The sequence below is a fragment of the Primulina eburnea genome, chromosome 8 (genome assembly GCF_022965805.1).
Source record: "Primulina eburnea isolate SZY01 chromosome 8, ASM2296580v1, whole genome shotgun sequence".
Lineage (NCBI taxonomy): Eukaryota > Viridiplantae > Streptophyta > Magnoliopsida > Lamiales > Gesneriaceae > Primulina > Primulina eburnea.
This window is the reverse complement of record NC_133108.1, coordinates 39,402,687-39,427,197: the sequence shown is the minus strand read 5'-3', so window position 1 is coordinate 39,427,197 and position 24,511 is coordinate 39,402,687. Positions and strand designations below refer to the sequence as shown.

The 24,511-nt window shown below is 33.6% G+C and overlaps 2 protein-coding genes and 1 pseudogene across 2 annotated transcripts; 1 reads left to right on the top strand and 2 right to left on the bottom strand.

The window, feature by feature from the left end:
- Positions 1 to 1,486: 1,486 nt before the first annotated feature.
- Positions 1,487 to 6,272, bottom strand: LOC140839261 (protein trichome birefringence-like 16; annotated as a pseudogene).
- Positions 6,273 to 15,011: 8,739 nt separating this feature from the next.
- Positions 15,012 to 17,632, top strand: LOC140839664 (cation/calcium exchanger 4-like). The gene has a single exon (XM_073206531.1). The coding sequence runs from the start codon at positions 15,376 to 15,378 to the stop codon at positions 17,323 to 17,325; it is 1,950 nt and encodes a 649-aa protein (XP_073062632.1). The 5' UTR covers positions 15,012 to 15,375; the 3' UTR covers positions 17,326 to 17,632.
- Positions 17,633 to 19,025: 1,393 nt separating this feature from the next.
- On the bottom strand, positions 19,026 to 20,384 carry LOC140837962 (protein LURP-one-related 6-like). The gene is made up of 3 exons (XM_073204040.1): positions 19,969 to 20,384; positions 19,627 to 19,869; positions 19,026 to 19,478 (listed from the first exon to the last, which is right to left on the bottom strand). The coding sequence occupies exons 1-3, from the start codon at positions 20,221 to 20,223 to the stop codon at positions 19,335 to 19,337; spliced, it is 642 nt and encodes a 213-aa protein (XP_073060141.1). The 5' UTR covers positions 20,224 to 20,384; the 3' UTR covers positions 19,026 to 19,334.
- Positions 20,385 to 24,511: the final 4,127 nt, after the last annotated feature.

Genomic DNA, 24,511 nt, shown 5'->3' with positions numbered 1-24,511 from the left:
GTTTAACATGTAATTTGATTTTAATTACATTACGTTTCCGCTTTGCATTTTAAAAGAAAAAAATTTTAGACCCTGTTTATTATGAATGATTAAATATTCCTAAAGACGATTAAGGAATGGATTAGCGTCCGGGTCCTCACAGTTACATTCCGAAATTCTTAGATATAACAGCGGAAACAAAAGAAACAACACATTACTGAACAAGTTAGCAATATAATTCTTCCATTACATTAATATCGAATCCATATAATCATGAACTATCAATTCCCAAAATGGGGTTCTATTCAATCTCGTTTTCTTAATCTTCTTCATTCTTAACTAGAAGAAAGTGAATGAAATGATCGTCATTCATCAAATGGAGGCAGGAATCCTCTCAATTTTGAAAACATTACATATATGATGGTATTTTTTCACATAAAATAAAATAATTTTCAGATAACAGTAATCGAAAATTTAGTTATTGATATATAACAATAATCATATTACACAAGTGCACTGAAATAACTATGTTACTCGTGACTAACTAATATCAGCCACTGTATATTACTCTTCTAAGGGACGAGACAAATAATCGACAATAAACAATAATCACTGATATTCAGAATACATATCCCTACCATTTGGTTCGTAATCAGTGCACACAATTCAATAATCATGAAAAACCATACTTTTAAAATATGCGTGTAAATATATTTTGATTTTGACATAAAAGATGCATTTGAAAACAAAATCCCATTTACTATTATTGCTAGTATATTATAAAGGATATTCGAAGTTATCTAGAACGTAAAAACTTCTCGAAAATCACCAATTGTCTGCTGTAAGCAAGTTGTTTATACGAAATCTTCATTTATTAAATACACACTGCTAAAACAATAATAGATTTTGGAAAATCTGATTTCAAAAGAAATTATTATTATTTTATTTAGAAAAGTTAGTACTCTCTTCAAATACCCGTAATTCTGCCATAGAAATTAATATTTTATAGTGATAAAAATGTTGTGTTCAAAAACTGATAGTTTATGTATGAATTAATATATTTATTTTGTTGTACATCTATTTATATCTCGCATATATATACATAAAAAAAAAAATTTGATACAGCTTCCGTCTGGGATGATGTTCTATTGTCGGAATATCAACGCTGGCCGGCCTTTTTTGCTTTGTCCACGGCATTTATTTTAATTTCAGAGCGTGTCAATTTTATTTTTTAATTCAACGAAATAAATATTACAAAATACGAGTTTGTGGGAAAGTAATGTAATACGGTGTGGTGGATAATCCGATGACACCAATGTTTCATGCATAGTAGTTGGTTGTTTCTTACGAGAATATATACAACTATTTGCAAAATGCTTACAATGAATAAAGAATTGGTCGATAAAAAAGACAGAAATTGCAAGATATGTAATATTTCAGAATTTAACCCATTACCAAAAGAGTTAAACTATTGGGACGTCCTTACTAGAAAAACAATCAAAATATGATGTTTGAATTATTATATGATTTGAAAGATTTGAGTTGTACCATTATCATAATTTATAATTTTTAATAAAACGAAAAATGCTAGATTCTACAATAACACTCATGTATCCTTCAAAATTTGTAATCGTATCAATCTGTTTTGAGATTTCTATACTCGAGACTGAAATGATTCTTTAAACCTAGTCGAGATGCCAGCTTTGTCATATTGTATATTTCAGTTAGCTTCTACTCTCCATAGAAAGAACTTTTTTTCCAAGAAAAACAAAAAACAGAATTAAAGAACTATTTTTTGAGGAAATGATCATGCTGATTCCTCCCCTTGTAGCCGCTGACTTGCTTGGTTCTTCATGTGATTGATTATATATCAGGCAAAAAACAAAGCTAGAATGAAATAACGTTCAACCAGCAAAGGCGAACGCCACGACTATTAGCTAGCTTCATTAGAACTAGAGCTGAGAAAATAAAATATCATTCCATGTATCTGGAATACCAGCCACCAGGCAAGCACCAATGCAAGCAATCCCGCATCCCAGTTGTCGGTCTAATGCTGTAACGAGATATGTGACCTTCGTCTCTCAGCTGGGATAGAGCCGTGATGTTCAGAAGCTTAACATTGGTTCCATTTACTGCCCCTGCTGCGATACCATCACTTGAATAATCTTGTAAAACCTCCTTTACCACGGGAAAGTGGAGTGATATTATCACAAGTTCCACCAGTGTTCCAGTCTCCATTGAAAAAATGCCTGGGTGATATAGAAACGAAAAATACTTTCAAACCTGGATATTTCGGGAGCTGGGTATTCACCCATTTGACAATACTATACACAGTAAAAAATTGCTCGTCCACAATATCTGTGATTCCTTTATTTGTGTCTGTCATGGGGATGCCCCCAATGTGCATGATCCAGCGATTAGCATTCAGCTTGTCTTTATTCCAATGGTGTCCAGTATTCAGAACAAGAACGTCAAATTTGTGAAGAAAATTGTGCAAAAATGCTGGGGGTCGATCCAGATGCATTGCGATATCAGTGGTAGAGTTGGATATGTCGATGGGTTGTAGCTAGGTCACAGAGACTTGCTGACCAATAGTAAAGGATGGTGGTATTTGTACTGGGGAATCGGTAAACCCATCCATCTGATCCCACGGGCTTTTACAAGACCATATTCGTACCCAACATTGAGAACATCAGGTCTTTTTTCACCACTTGTCACCATGCACATGAGCGACGACCGGAACTGTTGTCGACCTAGTGAGTCCCCGACAAAAGCCAGAGTTTTATTCCTGATTCTGCGTACAGGAGAAGCATTCAAGTATTATATCAACAAGTTAAAGAAATGCAACATGCAGCAAGTGAATAACGATCATAGCCAAATTCTGAAGGGCACTAATATAATAGTGCCAACAGCCTCTTGGCTGATCGGCACCATCCGACAAGTGAGAAGGTGCCAAGTCCGAATTCCTCACCCGACTTATCAAGAAAAAATTGTAACATTCAATGGGAAAAGTAGTTTTAAAGTTTAAGATTATAAATTTTGGTCAACAAATGATTAATTATGTAGGACTGTTCCTTGAAAAATAATTACCTCAGATAGGGATCATAACCTATCCAGAAGAATAACACGGATCAGGCTGATTTCAAAATTGTAGGATCAAACCAAAAATATGGTAGGGTTATGTAATCTTACACTCGTGTTATTTCTTCAATTAACAGGTCTGACTGAAGTACATAAAAAAAACTCTGCTATTTCACCACTCAAAGAATGAACAACTTCATGGTTTAGTATTGCCATTGCTATATACTTAAATCCTTCTATTATAAGAAAATAGGGAAAAATGCGATTGTAGTTATGTAAGTTCGCCTATTTTGGATTTCAGTCATGTGACTTTTCAAAGTTTGGTTTTTATCCAGTAATTTTGATGTCTTTTTTTTTTGTCCGAAGACACTAAATCCATCAAATATTGGTTTATTTAACACCGAATTTCTCTCGCGATGCAGATGTGGCAAGAATAAAGTATATATTACATACATTAAATTTACCTGATAAAAAAGAAATGAGGAAAAAAAACAAAACGACCATCAATACTTTAAAATGGCCAGGTTATGTAGATTTTAATGTGTGTCAAAAAAGCAATATCCTTAAAACAACAAGTAATGCCCCTCAGAACAGTTCAGTTTATCCCAAAATATAATTCTGCCACATCAGGCATGCAGAAAATGAAACGATACGACATACATTCATCTTCAATTTAAATTAACCAGAACAATTCACACAAAAGATTCAAACTCGCAAAAATCAAAGATATTGCGTTTCCTACCTACTGTCTGCTCATTTCAATTTCATGAAAAAATGTGAAGTCCGATAGATTACTCCATTACACTTGGACCCAACAAACACTTTCAGCACAAATTCACAAAGAAATTCGGGATCAAAACACACCCAAAAATAACATCAAATGCAAACAAACACAAAAGGGATTACCATAACATCGGGATCTTTAAACTCGGATGAATCAAATCCAAAGCAGACTCAGCATTCATTAGAGCATCTCCAACACATCTCTATTTTGGAGGAAATCTCCAAAATAAAATATGGGTTGGTGCTCCAACCCAACTCCAAATGCAATCTTTATTTTGGAGATTGCAATAGTCATCCTTCATTTTTTTTAGGATCACTATTCATTTGAAGATTAATATGGAGATTCCGCCAAATTACTGAAATGACATCATAACAATTGCAAAATAGTTTTTTTGTATTTTTATGTATTTGTTTTGATCCATTTTATATTATTATATTTCAAATTATTTAATTAATTTTAATGTTAAATAATTTTTATACTTAGTTAATTTATTTTAATTATTTTATTATTTTCATGAATTAAATATAAGTCTATCGTTTATAATAATCATGAAATGGAAATAATAAACAAGATAACGATCATAAAAATTAATAACATATTATTTTAAATAAATTGAGTTTAATACATGTTTTATTGTATTATGTTTATCGAATTAAGTAAGTTCGGTTATATAATACATTATGTAATTATATAATTATATTTATATTTTTGAAAACGAAAAAAAGAAATGGAATATTTTGTAATATTTTTAGAGGATATGGGTTGTAGAAAGTTTTTAAAAATAGAGATCTATCTTTGTTTTAAAAGTGAAACGTCTACTCGTTTTAAAATGCGGAACTTTTTTTTTTTTTTTTGAGCTCTCATTTTAAAAATTAACATTTAAAATGATCATATTTATTTAACAATGAAAATATCGCAGTTAAAAATAACCAACATCGACGTAAACGTAAATGAGTAAAAATCATGAAAATCCTCAACGTAAATAAAATGTTTAACTCCTCTCCAAAAACCATCACTAAAAATGCGGAAAAACGCGCGGTCCTCGGGTTATGTCACCACACCAGGACTACCTACTCAGAGTTCAGCACCTCCTGTCTCCTTCTCAAAATGCTCACCTGCATCACACATGCCTAGTGAGTCTAAAGACTCAACACACCTGTACCAGTAATAACGAGTACATATACGTAGCACACAACAGTGAAAAATAGCATAATCAACATACATTTCATGAGCTTAAAAACATGAACATAAGCGTGTCGTGTAAAATGGTAGCGTGTAAAAACATGTCTCCTCATGTTATCATATCGTATGCGTAACTGTGACCTGTCAAAATATGGTAATAACATGTATCATCGTATCAGCATATACGTGTTAAAATCTTAATTTGAATTCCGTTCATTAGCTGTGACTTTCGTATCATTATGTCATCATGTCAGTCGATGGATCCATCTACGTGTAACCGCGGTACCCGGCGGCGAGGGAAATCAGCGACGGCATTACCCGCCCACTGAGCCCGGGCCTTACATGTCATCGTGTCATCGTGTTAGTCACAACTAAATCACTTCCTTCAAAACGTGTTAACATATTCATCACTTAAATAAAAGCATGCATATACATAATTTTTCCTTTAAACCAAGCATGCACCGTAATTATTATAATTGCGTAAAATCATAAATATGATGCATAAACATTTAAAATATCATATATTTGTGCTCAGGGCGCTGCCATGACAAAATTCTCACCCCGGGTGCAAAATGACAATTTTGCCCCTGGAAACCCAAAAATTACCATTTCACCCCTGGAACTCTAAAATTGACCCGAAGCTTACCAAACTCTTTAAAATATCCCAAAACATAATTAAAAGTATTCCTAGACGTAACTCAAGCCCCTAATACAACTTAACCGATCCATTTTAAAACTTGGACCGGAGTCCCGGTTTTAACCCGAATCGACTCAAAATTTTCCCAAATCTTCTCCAAATTTTACCATATCTTAAAAACACTTAATAGACCCTAAAACAATGTCATTAGGCCCCCCCAACCCACGGCTGAAATTTCCAAAACTTGCCAAAACTCTCGGTCCTATCCTATTTCACCACCTCATACACTCATTCTTTTCCAAACTCACACCAATGCCCACACCCGACGTACCAGCCATGAACCGACCTCCCCTTGACCACCTTGAGACTCTACATGACACACTAAACCCATGGTTCCAGCCCCATGCAACCGGCTGTCTTCTAAAAATCAAGAATCAACGAAAGGCTCCTACCGTGACCAACCCGTCTCGCCTTGGCTTGATCGATTGTCCCGTCACTCCAGCATGGTTTGAGCCGTTCCGGACCCCAATTCAGACCCACCAGGGTCTGGTCCAGGGCTTGAGAAGGCCCTCGCACAGCTGGTGTATCAGGAAGAATGGATCGCACCATCTCACAACTCACCCACGATCGGCCCTCGACTATTTTATCAAAAACCCAACCAGCTGCGCACACCAACACTTAAACCTTACCAACCAAGATCTGAACAGACCCTTAACATCATAATACAGCAGCCCCTTGCACCAAAAACCAGAAAAACGTGAGCCACACTCATAGAAACGGGACCCATATAAAAACCGAAAAGTTCTTTCATGGAAATGCTTAGATCGAAACATTTTATGCATGAACACCATCATCAGTATATAACACGAGTATGATGCAGAAAAAATGGTGCAAGGCGTGCCTGGTAAATGTAAAAACGTGAGAAGAATGAAGAGAGGAGCGCCGAAGATCCATGGGTGCAAGAACAAGCAAGAACCGAGGCCTTCTTGGGGTTGCTGGAGAAGAAAGCGAAGAGAATTGTTGCTGATAGGAGTGTGTCGGCTGAGTGGAGTTTAGGTTTAGGTTAAATGGGTGTTTAAGTGTTAATTAAATAATAAAAATAATTTTAATGAGCCAACAATTATCATTTAAAAGCTAAAAAAAGTTTTAAGCCCAATAAACTCAAAATTAGGCCCATTAAACCCAAACACACTCCCGTAAAATATTTCGTGTTGGAAAGTTTTTGGAAATAATAGATGAACCCTCAAAAAGTCCCCCGATTCGACAAAATTTATGTACCGTTAAAAATAAAATATGACGGATAAAAATACCCAAAAATTCCCATTTTTTTTAAAAAATACACTTAAAAACATCTTAAAGTAATTAATAAAATTAATCGTGTAATAAAAATAATTTTTTTGAAAATTCCTCGGTCTCCATTCCTCGTTCGAGCGCGAAATGAAACTTAAAATCTTTAGTGCATGAACCCTTAAAATTTCATGAATAAATCCTACCATGCAATGATTATGCATAAAATAATTAAACACAATTTAATGAAATAAACATGCATTTAATGCTTCAAAACAAATTAATAAAATACCAAAGAAATTTAATAAGTTGCATGCATGTGGTTTACGTGAACCTTCAAATTTTTGGGACGTTACAATCTTCCCCCCTTAAACTGAATTTCGTCCCCGAAATTCGTTTATCCTCGATGAACAAAAGTTTAGACTCTTAATTCTAATATCCCAATGGTCCACGATTACGCTGCGCTACTCTGATAAAATAAGTGTTAAGTTGCCCTTACGTCTCTTCGGTCCCGATAAACTCTACCTTCTAAATCCCCATTTGCGAAACTCAACTTATAACGACCCATGGTGACCTAGTTCCATTTTTCTATTACCTCAAATTTCAACTTTTCTCAAACTTCCCAATATTAGAAATGACAATCCGAATTTTATTTCATCTTACTTTTCTTATACTATTCCCGTAATGTTTATTGACTTATTACATTTGAATTTATGCAGTTCGACCTAAGAAACCTTAGCATCAAAATTTACTGATCGACTTATATCCTTGGTATTACACTTAGAAGTTAAACCTTACTTCAACCCCATAATAATATTAACCTAAGATCCTTGAATCAAATCTTGTCTTACGACAACAAACTTACGTCACTTAATTATTTAAGAGTACATCCCAAATATTAAATTGTTGCAAATCTTAAATTTCGAGTAGTCATAATCCATAACACCAAAAATATACAATAATGATCTTCTATCTAATTAGTAAAACCCTTCTCGCATCAGTTGCATGCTTAAATTATTCCCTTCCCAATTACAATTTATTTGAGGCCTAAGACTCTTAGACTTTCCTCCTTGAAACGAAAGTCGCATTCTTATGTATAATTAATGCTTAATTAATTATAGTGTATAAAACTTACTAAATTATCTCATGTTAATGTTGGACTAACCCTAGTAAATCAACTTTACTTATAACCCATAGAATTCTAGAATTCCCATGTCAAGATTTAAGATTTCTTGCTCGGTAAGAATCTTCATATTCGTCCATTGGTAACCTAAGTTGAATACTACTAATTCTCTTTCGTTTTTTTTTATTTTTTTATTTCCCCCAACATTTTCGTATGAACACCTATTTCATAAACTTGAATTCAATCTTACGCAACCCAAATAGTCTTAGATAGCATAATCTATACACACACATCCATCAATCTTAAGTTCCTTAATGACTTTTAAAAAGAAAAATCCTCAGAACATGGTGTCTAACCCACTTCCTGCTTGTTTCTGTCAAATAACCTAACCATCCGTTATACCCAACTTTCTAGGAAAATTTAACCCTGTCACATGTATAATTTTTAACTATTAAAATTATGATTAAAACTTATGCCACATCAAACCTTAAGTCCCCAAAAATAAGTTAATTTACTATTGAATCTTATAACTTAATTAATTGCTCAACTTTATCTTAAATTATTGTCACTTTAGATTCTTAATTTGCCACAGCATTATTCCACTAGCACTTAGATTTTCAAGCCCAAAATTGATTTATCATACAACGCCCTTGTTTATCATTTTATAAAATCATAACCCAGATATCTCAAGGTTCTAAATATCCCTTCAAACCTAAATCATCGAAATTTCATGCCATTTAAACCATCAATTCTCGCCTACTGCTAAACTAGTCCCCCAAATTTCTTAAAATTTGCAACGTGAATTCTCAATTTCCTCAAAAATTATCTGATTTGACCTTAATTTCGAAAACTCCACGGTTACGCATAAGTCATTGGCGTTTTTAATTCCACTTTATAGGTTTCTCGCAACAGAAAGTTCAACAATTTTAAACTTATTAGACCCAAAATCAATTTCCATAACCTCGAAAATAACCGATTTAACCCAGTGTTCCTCCAAGTTCGAATTTAATCCTCAAAAATTTCGGAATTTTCAATTTGGCACTTAAATTTCTCAAAAATTACATTTTGGCCCTACCACTTCTAAAATTGCATTCTTGGTCCCCAATATTTTTTTTTTCCATTAAACCTTAAAATTCTCAAAACTCATAATTTAATCCCAAAATTTTGCAAATTCGAAATAGTCCCTTATAATTTTATATTTTCACTTAGGTCCTCAATTATTGGTTATTACAATTAGGTTCTTCAAATTCTTAATTCATACAATTCAATCCTTAAATCCCACTATATAGAGCATGCATCCTAAATAAATTTCACGTCTATATATTTCCAAAAATCGTCTTAGTATTCGATTCGTTATTCCTTACATCGAGTCCTCAAAACTAACTCAACTAGCAACCATGAATCGCCAGTAATTTGTTAGAAAATCTTCAAGTCCCAAAAGCATTCATAATTGTTAAGTTTAACTTATGACCCACAAGCAGAACATCAGTACTTACTAACCAAAAAAAATAATATAGTCAAATTATTTCCAACCTTTCCCAACACCCAAAAAAACCAAATTCTTACCAATGTCTAATTCCATCACAAGGCCCGCATGCATGTAAATCATATAATTTCTCATTTCATGTCGTAAAGCGCATAAAATTTTTTAAAGCAGCTGATCTCAAACTTAACGACAGATAAACATTTACTGTAAAGCAGATATCATGTAAACATACAGGTGATAGCATAAAACCTTCAAAATATTTAAAATCTTTAAACTTACAGACTTGAGGCTTGAAGACTGAGCGGCAGAAGCTGGCGGTGGCACAACCCTATACAGGACCCTTGGCTCTGATACCAACTGAAACGTCTACTCGTTTTAAAATGCGGAACTTTTTTTTTTTTTTGAGCTCTCATTTTAAAAATTAACATTTAAAATGATCATATTTATTTAACAATGAAAATATCGCAGTTAAAAATAACCAACATCGACGTAAACGTAAATGAATAAAAATCATGAAAATCCTCAACGTAAATAAAATGTTTAACTCCTCTCCAAAAACCATCACTAAAAATGCGGAAAAACGCGCGGTCCTCGGGTTATGTCACCACACCAGGACTACCTACTCTGAGTTCAGCACCTCCTGTCTCCTTCTCAAAATGCTCACCTGCATCACACACGCCTAGTGAGTCTAAAGACTCAACACACCTGTACCAGTAATAACGAGTATATATACGTAGCACACAACAGTGAAAAATAGCATAATCAACATACATTTCATGAGCTTAAAAACATGAACATAAGCGTGTCGTGTAAAATGGTAGCGTGTCAAAACATGTCTCCTCATGTTATCATATCGTATGCGTAACTGTGACCTGTCAAAATATGGTAATAACATGTATCATCGTATCAGCATATACGTGTTAAAATCTTAATTTGAATTCCGTTCATTAGCTGTGACTTTCGTATCATCATGTCATCATGTCAGTCGATGGATCCATCTACGTGTAACCGCGGTACCCGGCGGCGAGGGTCATCAGCGACGGCATTACCCGCCCACTGAGCCCATGCCTTACATGTCATCGTGTCATCGTGTTAGTCACAACAAAATCACTTCCTTCAAAACGTGTTAACATATTCATCACTTAAATAAAAGCATGCATATACATAATTTTTCCTTTAAACCAAGCATGCACCGTAATTATCATAATTGCGTAAAATCATAAATGATGCATAAACATTTAAAATATCATATATTTGTGCTCAGGGCGCTGCCATGACAAAATTCTCACCCCGGGTGCAAAATGACAATTTTGCCCCTGGAAACCCAAAAATTACCATTTCACCCCTGGGCCTCTAAAATTGACCCGAAGCTTACCAAACTCTTTAAAATATCCCAAAACATAATTAAAAGTATTCCTAGACGTAACTCAAGCCCCTAATACAACTTAACCGATCCATTTTAAAACTTGGACCGGAGTCCCGGTTTTAACCCGAATCGACGCAAAATTTTCCCAAATCTTCTCCAAATTTTACCATATCTTAAAAACACTTAATAGACCCTAAAACAATGTCATTAGGCCCCCCCAACCCACGGCTGAAATTTCCAGAACTTGCCAAAACTCTCGGTCCTATCCTATTTCACCACCTCATACACTCATTCTTTTCCAAACTCACACCAATGCCCACACCCGACGTACCAGCCATGAACCGACCTCCCCTTGACCACCTTGGGACTCTACATGACACACTAAACCCATGGTTCCAGCCCCATGCAACCGGCTGTCTTCTAAAAATCAAGAATCAACGAAAGGCTCCTACCGTGACCAACCCGTCTCGCCTTGGCTTGATCGATTGTCCCGTCACTCCAGCATGGTTTGAGCCGTTCCGGACCCCAATTCAGACCCACCAGGGTCTGGTCCAGGGCTTGAGAAGGCCCTCGCACAGCTGGTGTATCAGGAAGAATGGATCGCACCATCTCACAACTCACCCACGATCGGCCCTCGACTATTTTATCAAAAACCCAACCAGCTGCGCACACCAACACTTAAACCTTACCAACCAAGATCTGAACAGACCCTTAACATCATAATACAGCAGCCCCTTGCACCAAAAACCAGAAAAACGTGAGCCACACTCATAGAAACGGGACCCATATAAAAACCGAAAAGTTCTTTCATGGAAATGCTTAGATCGAAACATTTTATGCATGAACACCATCATCAGTATATAACACGAGTATGATGCAGAAAAAATGGTGCAAGGCGTGCCTGGTAAATGTAAAAACGTGAGAAGAATGAAGAGAGGAGCGCCGAAGATCCATGGGTGCAAGAACAAGCAAGAACCGAGGCCTTCTTGGGGTTGCTGGAGAAGAAAGCGAAGAGAATTGTTGCTGATAGGAGTGTGTCGGCTGAGTGGAGTTTAGGTTTAGGTTAAATGGGTGTTTAAGTGTTAATTAAATAATAAAAATAATTTTAATGAGCCAACAATTATCATTTAAAAGCTAAAAAAAGTTTTAAGCCCAATAAACTCAAAATTAGGCCCATTAAATCTAAACACACTCCCGTAAAATATTTCGTGTTGGAAAGTTTTTGAAAATAATAGATGAACCCTCAAAAAGTCCCCCGATTCGACAAAATTTATGTACCGTTAAAAATAAAATATGACGGAGAAAAATACCCAAAAATTCTCATTTTTTTTTAAAAATACACTTAAAAACATCTTAAAGTAATTAATAAAATTAATCGTGTAATAAAAATAATTTTTTTGAAAATTCCTCGGTCTCCATTCCTCGTTCGAGCGCGAAATGAAACTTAAAATCTTTAGTGCATGAACCCTTAAAATTTCATAAATAAATCCTACCATGCAATGATTATGCATAAAATAATTAAACACAATTTAATGAAATAAACATGCATTTAATGCTTCAAAACAAATTAATAAAATACCAAAGAAATTTAATAAGTTGCATGCATGTGGTTTACGTGAACCTTCAAATTTTTGGGACGTTACAAAAAGATAGATGGTGAAAAATAGATGATATGAGGTGGAAATGCCTTTGTGAAGCAACATTACAGAAGACAAGCACAAATAGCTGAAAAATAATGACCTCAAGCGATCAAAATGCGTCCGTGTACTCGAAAGAGATTGCCTTTCAATTATAGAGATCGGGTAAGTTGAGTATAGAAAAAGAATGGAATCAAATCAGATCGACACGAGGCCACATCAATCTCCATTAAATTTTCTTATTTTTATTTTAATTCAGTAAATTTTCAAATTTTTATTTTATTATAATTATTTTTTTATTGTTTTCAATCTTATTTTATCGGAAATGTGATATAATTAATAAATCAAAACTAAAATTTTAAACACAAATTCGGATAAATTTTTTTGAAAAAAAAAACTATATAAAAAAATTAAATTGACATGAATTGTGATAAGAATAAAAAAAAAAAAAATTGACATGAATTGTGATAAGAATATATTCCAAATACAAAGCATGAGATGCTTCTATAAATCATGACTTTAATAAAGAGATGGAGAGGCTAAGCATGAATTTTTGGATCATCATCATTGTTGTGTGGCCTTTAATAATTTTGTTATTTTATAATGCGATAAACATTTTTTAATAGGTTTCTTGCATTATGATAGTACATATTTTTTTTCGTCAGACAGATTAACTCAATAAAAAATATATTGGCTGTATTTATATCAAATTCTTGATGGGAAAAAAATTGACACTAGAGACACTATTATCATCAAGAAAAAGAGTAGGTCTCTAGTGAGACAATCTCACGAATCTTTATCTGTGATACATGTCAACTCTACCGATATTCACAATAAAAAGTAATACTCTTGGCATAAAAAGTAATATTTTTTTATGGATGACCCAAATAAGATATATGTCTCACAAAATATGATTCGTGAGACCGTCTCATACAAATTTTTGTCCAAGAAAAATATATTTTTTGAAAGCTGGATTGATTTAATTTAGATTTTGGGGTATTTATATCAATTTCTTGATTGAAATATTCGTGATTTAATTGAATAATTATGTTATTTAAAGCCACAATATTTTTATTAAAAATAATAATTAATCAACCAGTCATATTAAAGTATGATGACAAAAATAGGATCCAAGCATATTCGCGATAAATTGGTCCAAATACGAGGCAACTGAAGCAGAAGCAGGTGCCCCACCCTTGACCAACAAATTTCATTATTAAACTTGTCTCTTTTTACATTTGTCAATCTATTTTAATTCTATATTATTTAAAATTTCATATTTTATTGCAAACTATTCTTATCTGTTGAGTACCTACGTGTATATTTATATTAGCTAATTAATTGTGACACGTATTTTGTGCTAATTAATTGTCATGTAAAATATTTAAAGATTATATTAAAATTTAAAGCTAAATATTTTGATTCTAATAAAATATTTTTTTTAAATAAAATTTATGGAAGAGTAGTAAGATGATCATTTAAATTTAGATAATGATTTTAAACATGATTGATATAATTTTGTGTGGTGGTGTATTTTTTTTTATAACAAATTTACTTTTTTTTCAATATCTAATAGAGTAGGTTTCGTGTGAGACTGTCTCACGAATCTTTATTTGTGAGACGGGTCAATCCTACCGATATTCACAATAAAAATTAATACTCTTAGCATAAAAAGTAATATTTTTTAATGGATGACCCAAATAAAAGATCTGTATAACAAAATACGACCCGTGGGACCGTCTCATACAAGTTTTTGTTTATCCAATATTATATGTATATGAGTAAGTCTCTTGTGAGACGGTGTCACGAATCTTTGTCTGCGAGACGGGTCAACCCTACCTATATTTACAATAAAAAGTAATATTATTAGCGTAAAAAGTAATATTTTTTCATGGATGACTCAAATAAGATACATGTCTCACAAAATACGACACGTGATATCGTCTCACACAAGTTTTTCCTATGTATATACATATAATTTTTTGGCATTATGATTAATTTTATATAATTTAAAAAAACACTTAATAAAATCTGAAAATTTTAAATTTTTAGTTTAATCGTGAATTTTTCAATCTCTAAATACCACTTATATTGACAAGTAAAATAAAATTTACTAGATAAAAAATATCGTCAAATGACTCAAATTTGAAATTACAATATTAAAACTAAAAATATTTGGATTGAAATTTTGATTATACAAATTTAATCCTTATTTATGAAACAATAAAAAAAATATTGTTTTTTCGTCACTAATAATTATTATGTATATACGTATATACGTACAAGAAGTGACAATCGAAATCAAAGTTGACATCCGAGGCATGCACGAACCGAAAGGTGGGAAAGAAACCACAAAAGTCCAATTAAAACGTGTCCTATTTTAATTGCACAAACGATAAATTGTATTGTATGGTCAAGAAAGTGTAAGATTCCACGTGGTCCACTGGACTTTTATCCAAAATTTCTTCTGCTTCTCTTGTCGATCAAGGAACCACTTGTCGGATTTCATGCATCGTATGCACAACGCAGCATTCTTCAGACGCGATCGGACGCTGGGAATTATTATTTTTTATTATTGTTATTTCTCGAATATTTTGAGAGTGGTTGAGTTAAATTATCCTTGTCTGAAAGTGGTTTGCAATTATATATACGCGTCGTCGTTGCATACCTTCGCAGAAATTTCTATAAGGTTCACTCTCAGGTACACACCAGCAACCGCGCTATTCGTTGATTTTTGATTGAGAACCCGTGAATTTTTAAAGTTTTTTTCTGTCTGTTCTTGTGGATTAGTCTAAATTACACGAGTTGAAAAAATGGAATTTTCGAGTCGTATTTATTGTCGTAGACGTTCGAAATTTCGTGGAATTTTCAATTGGATTTGTGTTTTGGTTTTGCTTTTTATGTTCGCTTGTCAAGAACAGATTTTTCAGTGTCTTTTCTCGAAGAAGCCTTTTAAAAATCTTGCCCAAAATTCCCGCTTGAAAAATGATTTTCTTGAAACCTCTGTGTTTCGGAGGAAAGTGTTCGAGCATAGCCTTAATTCTTCCAGTGAAGATGGTGCCCAAAACAGGGAGTCGGAGAATCAAAATTTCGTACTGGGAAGTAAATACCCGACTACGTGCGCAGGTATTTATCAGCACAAGGGTTATAATACCAAGTGTGAATACTTGAGAAGCAACCCCAAATGTAATGCCGGAGGATTTCTCGGTTACCTCAAGTTCTTTTACTGTGACTGCGAAAAGTTCAAGGCTTTGGGATATGTAGTTCTTGTAATTTGGTTGCTTGTTTTGTTTTATTTCCTCGGGAATACAGCGGCTGAGTACTTCTGTTGTTCCCTGGAAATACTTTCCAATTTGTTGAGGCTACCCCCTACGGTTTCAGGGGTGACTCTGCTTCCTTTAGGGAACGGTGCTCCTGATGTGTTTGCTAGTATTGCTTCGTTCGTGGGTCGAGATTCTGGTGACTTGGGTCTGAACAGTGTTTTGGGTGCAGCTGTTTTTGTTACTTGTGTTGTTCTGGGGGCTGTGTCATTTAGCATATCCGGGCAAACCGTGCGTATTGATAAGAAGTGCTTCTTTCGGGACGTGGGGTTCTTTATTTTTACTCTCTTATCGCTTCTATGTATTTTGCTGGTCGGTAAGGTGAGTGTTGGAGGTGCCATTGCATTCGTTTCCATATATTTGGTTTACGGCCTGTGTGTTGCTGCTAAGGAGATATTGACAAAGTATGGTGAGAGGCTGAAGTTGGGGTCGGTTGCCCCGTTGCTACCTGTTAATGGAAGTGCTTCGTCTTGTGAAAATGGCAAAGATGAATCTGTTTATACTTCGCCAGTTAAGCACGATTCGGATGAGAGTGTGCCGCATCTCGAGTCTCACATTCCTCATTGTGTATGGCCTTCAAATGAGGCTACGAGTAATTATGAGAAATTGTGGGGGTGGAATGATGAGGATTCAGGTAATCATGATCAGTCGTTGTTTTCATGTTCTAAGTTGTGGTCATTGCTAGAGTTTCCATTAGTGCTCCCTAGACGGCTGACGATACCCATAGTCGAGGAGGAGCGGTGGTCGAAGTTTTATGCTGTGGCTAGTGCCTTTTTTGCACCCGTGGTACTGGCAGTCCTTTGGAACACTCAAGACCATTTGGGTCATCTAGCTAAAGGAATTATATATGTCGTCGGTTTTGTTGTTGGTAGTATACTTGGAGTCCTGGCATTATCATACACAAAAACAGAACACCCACCTCGGAAGTTCTTACTTCCATGGGTTTTAGGTGGATTTTTCATGAGTGTAATCTGGTTCTACGTGATTGCCAACGAGCTCGTTGCACTGCTTGTGGCATTCGGTGTTATCCTAGGAATTAAATCGTCGCTTCTCGCTCTTACTATCTTGGCATGGGGAAACTCATTGGGCGACCTCATGGCGAATGTGGCCATTGCGATGAATGGTGGAGATGGTGTGCAGGTCGCTATTTCCGGATGCTTTGCAGGACCAATGTTCAACACCCTCGTCGGTCTGGGCATTTCTCTAGTCATTGCAGCTTGGTCCAAGAAATCATCTGTGTACATCATTCCGCGAGATGTCACCTTGTATTATACCATCGGGTTTTTAGTATTGGGGCTCGTTTGGTCCCTTGTTATGTTTTCACGAAATGGTATGCGGCCTGGAAAATTATTGGGAGCCGGCCTGATGATCATCTACTTGAGCTTTTTAACTCTTAGAGCAAGCATTGCTATCAGTAACGGAATGCTCAATGGTTCGAGTTAGCTACTTCACTATCGATTATAATTGTGGCGTGGTGATTGCGTAGAGCGAACCAGGACGACTAGAAGTTAGTGAATTGTTTCTCATGTTGTATGACAGTGTAAATTTGTACATATACGGTTCTCAGAAGGTCTATTATTTGTATGTTTCAAAAAAATAGGACATGGGGTAGAAATGGACTTACTCCATATGTTTGGCATTGATTGTAGCTGAGGAGCTACAGCCAAGGGTGATGTATGATATTTCACGTTATCTTCTAAATGTGATGTAAACTGTATGTATATATAATTTTGTTACGTTGACTATCAACTGTGTCAATTTCCGTGTTATAATATTTCTTGATATTCAATAGATGAATGGATACATAGATTGATATGATCGGTGAGCAATATAATAAATTTTGGGCTAATTCGACGACATCGATTGACAAACCAACCAATTGATTAGAAATCGATCGAATCGTATGGTTTTAGTTAATCTATCACCTAGTTTGAGCCGTGTTTGATTATATTTTCCCCAAAAATGAACAGATGCGTAACTTGAAAATGAAAGAATACATCTAAAAACAAATAACTTTTACCGATGGGTGGTCCGTATTGAACGCCAGAGAATCTGGTTCCATTGTGTGTGGGGCACGGAAATAAGTTCTTTCAGCTTTAACGTACTAGCTCATCCATCCATTCAAGTCCATACGTTGGAATTACAAGTTAAAATTAAAATTTTAAAAAATGCCATATTGCGTGGGGGTGATCTTCATCCAGTATAATAATTACATTTATTTAGATTGTTAAAAAAATTAAGTTTTCAGGATGTTAATTAGTTTTGATCACAATATCGTTGTCTTTAAAGAAATATTTTTTTACTGTGTTGTTGGAGTAATGTCAATTTCTTTTAGGAACTTCAAAATTTTCCCAAAACAGATTAGAGAAATTGAGAAATTAAATTATATTCATAACGTTGAAACATCTGACAAAATGTGATCGTCTGTCAAAAAATGTGTTTGTCTGAAATAGACATGCACTTTTTGTAAATAACCATTTCTTCATTCGAATCCTATCAATTCAAAGGATTGCGCTGTGTAATGTGGAAATCGAATCGGTACATTTATTCTTCACCTGCAATTTTACAGTGGCGGTGTGGGGGCAAATCAGATGTTGGCTTCGTATGTCGAAGATGATGGGATCTCCAACAGCTGTGTTACGAGCTTTCAGAAGTTGTTATCCAAATTTAATTGATCTGAATGATAGATTATCCACAGATGATCTATATATGCCGAGTAGACGTACTTAATCATACTTTACAAAATTTTGCATCAGCAATATCTATTTGATAGGTGACTGCCAAGTAAAATATGTATGAACAAAACATCGAACTCTTACAAACCCAAGTAGGGAAATTTGATTGCAGATTATGCAATAGTTGATATCGAGACAGTGGAAAACTCAACTTGTCGGTTGCATTTTGATTTCCAGGATGAAAAATACATATATTTGTTTAGGCTACAAGTGCTACGATTTTATAAATTGTAACTCTGTGTCTTTGTATAGAGTTCCAATATTGAAAATTATGGCAAATATGAATTGCTTATACTATAAATTATGGTAGAATTATTGTGTTACTAAAACCAGATGGTATATATATAGACATGCAAGGTTCTGCTTAACCGCATTCACTAATTGCACACACACACACACACACACACAGACATATTTATGTCACTTTATTCTAAACTCTTTCTTACAAATTTGCCTCCATATAAAGTACCAACAAATCGAGCGATGTGGAAACTTGCGTGCATGCATGCTGCTTTTCAACTTTTTCTTGCTTTTGTCAAAGGAGGGAATCGAAATCTTATATGGCAATAAATTCATGCATCTGCATATCATATGCACATAAATCATACGTGATTCTAAGATGTTGGCCTTTTAATTATGTTGATAAAGTTGAATATTCTGACATATATAATACATTTTCAATATCTTCAAAGTCAATTGATAATCCATCTAACGATTTCAGCATCTGGTGGATCCATCGTATATGTAATCAAGAACCGCAATCACTCCAAAAACAAAGGCTTGATCAATTCCAGCCTTTATTCTTACATGGTACAAATCCCTGCTTGACATCACTTGCTCCACCTCTTCCTTTACTCCAACCTACATGCAGCCATAAACAAGAAATTCTCGCCGTTCAGCGTTAGCAAAAAAAAAAAAAAAAAGACCCTATATACTACTATATGTGTTTCTTTTGAAAAATAGCCATTTCCTATGGATACACGCAGTGGGTCGGAGCGATATGGTCTACCTGTGCTATTACGTCTCCCTTGGAACCGACAATGGTGCAAGATCTTTGCTGGAAATCACCCATAATTTCAAGGTTTCTGTAAGTGCTGAACTCCGTTGATTCAGCGGAGATCCTGATGGGAGTGTTCATCGAAAAACATGAATTTGGTTCTTTCAAGGTGAAAACAAGCTTGCGCGATCCCAAGAAGTCGCGAGTGAAGCCTTTCCATTGTCTCGTGATGCTTAGTGCTTCGATTATTGCTCCCTGTAGCCACCAAATTTATAATTAAAAAAACTCTTCTTTTTCACCAATCTTATTAACTACGTGGATTCAAACATGGACCAAATTGATTACATTACTCACCTTTCGCCTTAGAAGTAGCAAATCATTTCCTTCCCCATCTTTAAGAATCATCTTTTCTTTCTTGCCAAGAATCCCACATCCATCCACTTTAAAAACAACCCGTTGGCCGCAATCCGCCACCACGAATCCCCCGCCATTCGGCACGTTTGGCCGCCTCCTAACCGCACGAACCACCTCATCAGGCGAACAATACTCCTTGCTTACTATTGGCATCATCATCATCATCATCATTCCACCACCTGGTTTAGCAGCCATTGATTGGTCTATTGTACTCAAAATATATATATTTCTGGTATTGTTTGGCTTAAAAGAACAATCCAATTTATAGACTATACAAATTATTGTAAAGGGTATTTGTAATTATTGTGTGTTACTTATGAATTCAAAAGTTTGGCAAGCTTTCTTGACTATGATAAACACAAACTAAAAAAAATGTGTAATCTAGTGTGAAATTCAAAGGGATTTTGGTTGAAAAAATGTACATCATGGTATTGTTGAATTGCTTTTTGATGTAATTCAAAAAGAGTTCGTGAGCTTTTGAAATTTGGCTGCCTAAGAGCTTTAGGGGGAATATTTGAAGTAAATTAAGTCTTCGGTTGTTAGAAACATAGGGTTAATTAGGAGTGGGCCGCACACGGAAATTCTTGAATTAGGCTTCCACTTTAATGAATTGACCTTTAGTTAAGGTAACTTGTCTAAATTGATCTAAATAAGATTATGTCAAAAATTTGTGTGAGATAGTTTCGCGGGTCGTATTTTGTGAGATATATCTCTTATTTGGGTCATGAATGAAAAAATATTACTTTTTATGCTAAAAATATTACTTTTCATTGTGAATATCGTTAATGTTGATCCGTCTCACATATAAAACTAGATTCGTGAGACCGTGACCTGGTCAAAGATTATATAAACCTTCCCGAGTTGCCATCAACTGATGTTATATAACATATGTCGGTTATTCGGCAAAAATCTAGATAATTATAAATGACATGTATTTGATAGATGAATTACAATATCTTGACCGAAATCCATTATAATTATTGTTGAAAATTGATTTGTAATTCACTTAAATGTGTCCATATAAATAAGTCAATGAATTTGAAATTAATAGATTCGATTTAATCAATTAATTCATAATATAATCTCGTCTGATAAAAACATAGGAAAAATTATAGAGGGAAAATCATTTTAAAAAAATTCATATCCGAAAAACCTATACAATAAAGTATTGTTTGAAAAAGCCCATTTCAATTACTTCCATAAAAAAAAAACATTCTTTTGTTCCCTAAATCATCCTCGTCCTTTGATGTAGTAACCATTGTCCATTAAAATAAACTAATATATAGAAAAAATAATAAATAAAAAGAGACGCTATGACAATAACGTGTGAGGTAACGTAACGCCAGTCCCAAGTGTTGCATTTCAAATAATTTAAATGGATAATGACTCGTGATATGTCTCATTTAAACTGATCAAAATGTTTCTTTCTTTTAGTTCGATTTTTATCAGACCAAGCGATTAAGATGAAAGTTTTCAAAAGTGAAACACCCCATACGTTCCACGTGATTATTTCATTAATGATTGTTTTAATTTTAATTTTACATTTTTTGACCGGTATAATTAAAGATGACTGTGAGTCGGGTTTGGTTGGATTTCATATCCTCCGTCCTCATTCCTATTTATTATATTCATAATCATTTCCTACCCGTCCGAAAATTGAATATTCATATCCTACTCAAATATCTTATAACCACCTATAATTTCATTTTCCCAAATTTTAATTATTTCAAGTCTAGCACATGGATATTTACTAAATTCTTGAAAAAAATAAAGAAAAAAAATATAAAATTAGCAAATTAAAAATAAAAAATTTATATATAAACAGTTCATCATAACATCATTATCTAACAAAAATAAATTAATATATATTAATAAAATATTTACACGCGTTGCATATGTGTTATTATTATTTTCAATTTGATCAAATAATACAAACAATTAACACGAAATTATTTTCAATTTAAAAGAGTTATTCGATTTAAAAAGAAGATTTTGTTATATTTTTTTCAATGTAAAATATAGAGTGACGTTGAGTAGATTTCAATTCAGATTCTCGGGTTTGGAGAAAATTCACAGCCCTAACTATAGTGAGCTCAAAGACTAGCATAAATATGGAAGAAAATCCACGCTAATTGCATCACGCTCTCCTGTTCAAAATATCCACTTACAAATATTAATATGCTAATATATTCTCCACTTTAAAAAAAAAAAATTTATCAATCACAATAAACCAGTCCTATAAATTAAATATTATTACACCCCAGCAATACAACGAAGAGATTAAATTTTATAAAATCTCATTAATATCTTCCTTATCTTATTTTTGGTACATGACATAAAGGAGTGATTGATAAATAATCAACCTTATCCTATGTTTGGTACATTTTTAAAAAGGTCATGATAATATCATGGGCCTTTGATAAATATTTTTTTTAATGATAAAATATCCCTTCTATTAGATGTGATAGTTTTAATTTAATGATAAAATATACTATAAATGACTTAATTACTCTCAATTTATAAATGATTTTTATAAATCTATGTTAGTAGGTAGAAATTAAAATCAAATAAATAGTTTTATTTATTTTTATATATTATATAAAATGATAATTATATAAATAGTTATTATAAATCTCAATAAAATTATTAGTATCACCCGATTAACCTTAAAAATTGATATTTGACTTGACTTACAAAATCAAATGCTCAATTATCATGTTATATAATATATAAAATTAGGTATAAATAAATAAATAATGCAAGAACTATCGACGTATGAACAAATAAAAATATGAAGTCAAGCAACAACTTTGATATTATAAAATTTATTATGATAAGGTTAATTTTGTCATTACAATATAATATATAAATTTAATCACTCTTATTAAAATCATACCAAACAATAAATATGATATCTTACATATTATTTATCATTAACTTATCTTTATATTATATATCACATGTTTATCCTGTCATGTGCACCAAACTATGCCTAAATGAGGATTCTTGATACTCCTATAATATGTATGTACCTAAAAGTCTTGGACCCCAGAAAATTTTGTGATGTGAATTCAACACATCAAAACCCAAAATATCGAAGTTCATTCGTTAACGCCTTAAAATTGACCTTTGACAGTCGTCTGCTTTGGGCTCCCATAATTGACACAAACCAGAGTAGGCCTCACACGCCCGAACCAAAAATAGTTTTCTCCCCCATTTTGACGATATATTTCGTCAAATCCCACAACCAACTCAAACTCTTACCGTATTTAAATTATAACATTTATTGCGACGATTTCAATCGGCCCACACAACGCATTTTTAGTTTGTTACTACAACAGGCTAAGTTCGCGACGACGTAAAAGAACTGAGCTGGTTTGAAAAATTTTATGTTTGTATTTAATGTTATTTAATTCAAGTCAAACTTAAAACTTTTTTTGGACTCGAATTCAAATCTAGAATCTTTTATTCAAAACTCTATTAGATTATAAACTCGAAAGATGTTTCAACCCAAAATATTTCTCTCTCTGCTTCTTTAACCCATAGTACTTTTTATTAGTTTTAATGTTAGATATGAGATATTACAGCTATCTTGAGAAGCCGGCATTTGAGACGACACATTCTAGACTAATTTTACGCATTTTCCAATATTCATGCATCATGAACCTTAATCTAACATAATTTTTTTTTCCAATTACGGATAATGATCTAATAGTGACCTTTTTCTAGGTCGTCATTTCGATACACAGAGATTATAACTCAAGAGATTAACATCTAAAAAATGCTAGTTGTTAATGGATTTTAGCATTTTATTTATATTATACGGTTATATGTTAAATAAATATATTTTGATTCTTCCTTTTCGAGTACAGAATTGAACAACAAATGTAAATAATTCAAACCAGCACAAGGCTCCACGTAACTGAAAATTCATTACTACTCACAGTTATTCGTGGATTGGAGAGTGCTATTAAATTAGGTTCTGACAAAATAAGTCCTGACTATGTTTTGAAGTAATAATATTTTTTTATAGTAAGTTTCGTAAGTATATTATGATGTCATAGGAAACATATTAACGTTGTTATATTTTTATATAATGGACATCAATTAGATGAGCAGTTTTCGAAGGACATACCACTTACTCACCAGAGAAGAATACTTGTATTGTTATGTTTTATTAGCTCGAGTGTGAATGTATCTATCTATGTATAAGAAGAGGCACTCATATTATATGAGACGACATCATCACTAAAATCACGCTCACAAACATTTTGGTCAGACGAATTCACAAATCAAGTTTGTGATATCGATTTTCAATTGAAACATTCATGAAAAATATTAATTTTTTGTCGAAGATATTACTTATTATTATAAGTACAGATAAGATTGTCTCGTCTCACGACATGATGAACTAAATAATAATAATATTTAGATGTGTTTGGACAAATATTTTAGATAAAACTGTTATTTTTGTTTGCTAAAA